At 40.1% G+C, this 6,000-nt stretch overlaps 1 protein-coding gene across 1 annotated transcript in view; it reads right to left on the bottom strand.

The window, feature by feature from the left end:
• Nucleotides 1-3,781: 3,781 nt before the first annotated feature.
• LOC132887155 (NACHT, LRR and PYD domains-containing protein 12-like) overlaps nucleotides 3,782-6,000 on the bottom strand; it is a 72,391-nt gene continuing 70,172 nt past the window's right edge. The window contains exons 12-13 of the mRNA XM_060922612.1: nucleotides 4,093-4,266; nucleotides 3,782-3,962 (exon numbers count right to left, since the gene is read on the bottom strand). Of these exons, the coding sequence (XP_060778595.1) occupies nucleotides 3,782-3,962; nucleotides 4,093-4,266 (355 nt within the window). The remainder of the gene's footprint in view (nucleotides 3,963-4,092; nucleotides 4,267-6,000) is intronic.

Below are 6,000 nucleotides of genomic sequence, written 5' to 3'. Positions count from 1 at the left end.
TGATATTTCCCCCGCGCTGCCCCGGGATGTGCACGTTTGCCCTTTGGCCAATTATATTACATCCACATTGTCTATTTTTGCTAAGGTTGAATCCAGCTTCGTCAACGTAAATAAATTCATGAGGCTGTGCAGCTCCATCCATGTCCAAGATTCTTTGTAACAAAAAATACATATTGTGGATGGCATTACTCAAAGCACACAACTACAGTATTACACATACAGAACCGCCCCACCCCACCACACAGGTACTGTTAGATTTAAAGCTATGATTTAAGTTAGTTTTATAGCTACACGTGATTTAGGATTGTTAAGACTTTATGATTTAATATTTTAGAGCTTTTTAAGATCCTTTATTATAACAGTGATTTTAAACTATCCCTGTGTAACCTGACCTTCCTCCAGTGGAGAAGACACACACTTCTTTGCTAAGACTAAACATAGTAGAATTGTCGTAAAAATATCTCGCACGCTTTGACGTGCATAAATGCTGAAATTGCTGAATCGCTGATATGAATATTATTTTGCTTATGTTTGAAGGTTTCATTCACACACACATATTGTAAGGTTTTATTCCTTTGTAATGATAATTGTAAATATTTATTCTTGACCAAGAAGGCAGTAATACTTAATACTTATTCTTAATATTGTAGTTAGAATGCCAGCTAGAAGGCATTGAATTCTGTGTAACTTGTAAGTTACTGTGTGACCTTCTGTCTAAGCTAGACACATTGCTCGAGACGTGTTTTGGAACATTCTATCAGAACATGAGGTAAATGTTGATCTGTTAGAACATCTCAAATGTATACAGGATATATTTTCACTTACACACATACATATTAAGGAATTGGAATTAAGATGTGATTTGCTAACTTAGCACAAGATATCCACACACACACACACACACACACACACACACCTCTCTGAGGTCACACACAAACACACACACATTCGACAGACACAATAGCCGTTTAGAGAGATTATAATTTGTTATAAAAGGTGTTTGTAATATTTCATCTTTGGCGAGAAAACTGTGAATAAACAGCAGTGAAACCGATCTCTGGTTCTCTGTTTTTTTTTGCGGTGTTTTTTCGCCCCAGAATTCTGCAGGTGGCACGAGGGCATTGGTCTCGAGAAGTTGACCGTTCCAGCTGGGGGAACCCTAACAGGTACCTATGTGGTACTGATCCAATGGTCCATATTCAGCTGTTACTGGACTGCACCCATTCTGTATTGTAAATGTAAGGGACTGTAACACTTACCTGTACATATTCATGTCAAAGTCCTTTGACCCTGACACTGTTCCTCTGAAATGGGACCCTGTACAATTGCTTCATGGTCATGTTGTGCTTTACCAAGATGCGTCTGAAAGTGGTAATGCTTACTCGATTTATGTAGTTGAATACTTGCCTATCTGCAAGTATTTTTGCCATAGCTGGTGGATACGGATTGCATTGTTTGCTCTGACTAGGTCCACAATGGCAAGTTCCTGCTGTTGGGTGAACAGGCGTTAGCGTCCACCCCCAGTAGGTCTTCTAGCCATTCTGTAGAAAAATGCAACCACAAATTGTTATTGGTTTGCTTCTTTTTAACAGTACTGTATTTACTGTACTTTACTGTATATACCATACACAGTACTGAAACATCTCAACACGTTATCACGGTATGTTTCACAAAACTACCACTTTTGTCTGAAAAGGAGCATTAGCCACCCTGCAATACAGTACATGTGATACGGTAATGTGATATGGTACAGTACTGTAAATACTCTAGATACAGTCTGAGTAGAGTAGAGAGTTGAAGACGTACCTATTTTCCAGTCGGAATGTCCTTATTATGGATGAAACTGTGAAACGGCTTAGATTAGGGTGGACTCTCTGCCCAGCTTCCCTCAGTCAGGCCATGGTTTATGGCATAGTCCACCAAAGCTGCTCTTATGTCATCAGAAATAATGGTCCTTGCATGGACTCTTCGACCACATCCTCCTCCTCCTCCTCTCTCTCTCTCTGTCTTCCTCTGCCTCGAGCTCTCCCTGCCTCCATGCTTGCAAAGTTCTCAAAATGGCTTCACTGAGGCCTTTTTGTAGCTGGCTGATTGGTGTTCAGTTTTGTAAGGAAGTATTTTCAGGTGTGTGTCTAAGTATTTTCAATTACCCAATGTGTTTTGGGGCAGCACGGTGGTGTAGTGGTTAGCACTGTCGCCTCACAGTAAGAAGGTCCGGGTTCCGTGGCCGGCGAGGGCCTTTCTGTGTGGAGTTTGCATGTTCTCCCCGTGTCCGCATGGGTTTCCTCCGGGTGCTCCGGTTTCCCCCACAGTCCAAAGACATGCAGGTTAGGTTAACTGGTGACTCTAAATTGAGCGTAGGTGTGAATGTGAGTGTGAATGGTTGTCTGTGTCTATGTGTCAGCCCTGTGATGACCTGGCGACTTGTCCAGGGTGTACCCCGCCTTTCGCCCATAGTCAGCTGGGATAGGCTCCAGCTTGCCTGCGACCCTGTAGAACAGGATAAAGCGGCGAGAGATAATCAGATGAGATGAGATGAGGGTTGATGAAGAACAGTTCCATCTCCAGGATCTGTTCTGTTCCCCTCCTGTTGTCACCCAAAGCTATTATGCTTATAACGCAATATTAAATGCTAGTATAATAGTCGACAATGTGAAACAGCGATTTACAGCAAATTATTCATTTCAATGTAATTTTAAACCATCAGTGTCTCAAAGATGCTTCGAGAAAATAACATGCTGATCAATAATCAGGATATCGATGTGTATTGACACACACACACAGTACATATACACAGTGAAGTGTCTCCACACAAATATATCTAACATTCAATACAGAATTGATAATCATCTTCATTTTTATAAACACAGCATTTAAAAATCGATTAAAACATTAGTTATGTACAGAGTTAACCAAATTAAACCTCTCTCATCTGAATTGTATAATTTCAGGAGGAAAATAATTTACTTTACGCAGTTAAAACAGTGTGTAACTTTGTGCAATGACCAAATGACTGCAGTGAACTGATACTATAAGATATTTATGATGTTTTAAACATAAATGTGACCTTCTGCTGCATGTAAATGGAAAAACAGAAGCATACTGTACATACAAAACTATTAAATGATGTTCGATGTGCATTAACAGTTTCTGTTTTGCTGTAAAAGATATTAATAAGAAAATATTTATGAGTGTTGAGTTCATTAAAGTTTATTTATCTCAGCTGGTGTATTTTTACAAACAACTAGAGAAGTGGAAGTGCTGACATGTTGTACACATCTGATCATCACTAAATGATGATGATTTTCAAATCACTTTGTACTGTAAGGGTTTATCCTCATCATCCTCTGTGTGTGAGACTCAGATCAGATCAGGACGAAAACTACAATCTGTAAAGAAGGAGAAAAGGGCAGAACGATCAGATTTGAACACGTTTTTATCAGAATCAGTCATCAGGTTCATGACAAGAAAAATGTGTCGCAGAACACACAAAGCACAGATTCAAGTTTACAAAATACAAAACCATAAATTATCTCAAAATGTGTGTAAATGAAAGGGGAGGGGATCCATTCTTTCTCAGTGAAACACTGTTGCCTGATACAGCCACCAGGGGCAGGCTCTCTTCCACTCTTTTCAGAGAGAGAACACCAACCACACAACAGTGTTTTTATTTATTACTGTACCAACACATTCAGATACAGAATCTCCTCTGGAGTGGAGAAAGAGACATCAAACCACCAAATCACTCTTACTGTGTGTGTGTGTGTGTGTAGACAGTAACTCACTCTAGTTTCTTCAGTGTACAGTGTGGATCCTTCAGTAGATCAGAGAGCAGCTTCACTCCTGATTCTCCTGGATTATTCCAGTTCAGATTCAGTTCTCTCAGGTGTGATGAGGGATTTGACCTCAGAGCTGAAACCAGAGCAGCACAACCTTCACCTGTAATACTGCAGCCAGACAACCTGTAGAGAGAAACATCTCACAGTTACAGCATAAATCACTCAGCTTTACTACACAACACACAATTATTACATACAGTACACTTACTCTGTGTGTGTGTGTGTGTGTGTGTGTGTGTGTGTGTGTGTGTACCTCAGTGTCTCCAGTGTACAGTGTGGATTCTCCAGTCCAGCAGAGAGCAGCTTCACTCCTGAATCCTGCAGGTTATTGTTACTCAGGTCCAGTTCTCTCAGTCTGGAGGAGTTTGAGCTGAGAACTGAGGACAGAACTCTACAGCTTTCCTCTGTCAGATTACACCGACACAGACTGGAAGAGAAATGATGAAATCTGTGAATATCTGATGGATAAATGCAGTGTGTTCCATCAGTTGTGAAATAATGTGTCTCCCTGAACACAAGGTTCTGATGTCAGAATAAAAATATAAAATAAAGAGACTGTGTGTTTTTACTTGGACAGATCTACGTGTCTCAGCTCATATGAGACGATGGATTTAACTACAAGAAAGGGAAAGGGACGGATCGAGGTGGAGACACAAGATCTAAACAGCTAGAATTACAATTCACAAGTTCAATTTTTATTGATTGATGACATGGAATTAATGTAGAAAGTAAACTTGATTCTCATGGACACATTTCAGTTTCTTATAGAATAATACATTACACTTTAAACAACACACATCAGTTTAGTTCAGTGTTTCTCAAACTTTTTCAGAACAAGGACCACTTTATTCAGAAAAAAATTTTGCGGACCACCGAACCCCCTAATTATCCCGAACAAAAAACAATGAGCCGACTTCAACAGGATATTACAAATTACACACTAATGAAATGACAGTTTTACAAATAGTATCGTCATCTCACTCACTGTTGTCCTTATCTTAATGGGAAGAATGGTGCTGCTTATTCTGATCCATCAGTGAAGCAATGTCTGGCTCCAAAATGGACAGTTTTAATCTCATATTGGGGGCCACATTGATCCGGTTGCGCTGCTTTGTTTTCAGTCCAACCAGAGTGGAAAATCCAACTTCCCAGTTGTATGTGGTTGAAAATGGCATTAACAGTTTCAGAGCAGAGTCAGCCAGCTCAGGATGTTCAGGTTGGATGTGGAACCAAAAGTCTGTCAAGCATTTCTCTTTAAACGTCATCTTCAGTGTCCCATCTGATGCGACGTCCACAAGACCGTCAACCTCTCTTGGTGATAGCTTGGAACTGATGTGCTCAATGTGTTTTCTGTCTCCAAATGGATTTCTGATCCACTCAAAGCCCACATCTAATTCTGGGAAAGATCTCCACAATTCAGAGGTGGACAAAGTACCCAAGTTCATTACTCAAGTCAAAGTACAGATCCCACTGTTCAAATGTTACTCCAATCCAAGTGAAAGTTGAACAGTCTAAGCGTTATTGCCATAACACTTATCAAACCTAATGCCTCAGAAACAACCGACTGGATTTACTGACCAACTTGTAGAACCTGTAGAATAAACACCTGGGAGAATGTTACAAAATGAAACACAACTGAACTGAAAAAGAGCCATTGTCATTTATTTATTTATTTATTTTTAATCATAACGCTCCTCCCCACCCCACAGAGCAGCATGGTCGTGTTCTGACCCAGCTCTGGCAGTGTGTGCACACACGTATGTGTACGTTAATCAGGAAGACAGTGGAATAGCTGTAAACGCAGCTTCCTCAGAAAATAAAAATGACGATCCAACCTGATTAAAACCCAGATCCACACCTCGAGCTTAATAACTGTCTAACAGCAACACTGCTTTAAGCAAGACAAAAAAATGCAAGACCATCATCTGACATCAAAACAAAAAATTCCAACAATTTGTTGTGACTGACAAGTAAAATACTGTCCATCTCACATGTCGTGTGTGTGTGTGTGTGTGTGTGTGTACATGAGTAAGTGTATGTATTCATGCACATATGAATCTGCTTGTGGAATCATGGTGATTTAACAATAAGCTAGCTAGTCAGTGAAGCTCCACCTGACGCTAGCAAACTCTTTTCAAACTCAAAATCATATTGGGTCGCT

Source organism: Neoarius graeffei, chromosome 5 (assembly GCF_027579695.1).
Source record: "Neoarius graeffei isolate fNeoGra1 chromosome 5, fNeoGra1.pri, whole genome shotgun sequence".
In the NCBI taxonomy this organism is placed as follows: Eukaryota; Metazoa; Chordata; class Actinopteri; order Siluriformes; family Ariidae; genus Neoarius; species Neoarius graeffei.
The sequence above is the reverse complement of the archived record's forward strand: the minus strand, read 5'-3'. Positions and strand labels throughout refer to the sequence as shown.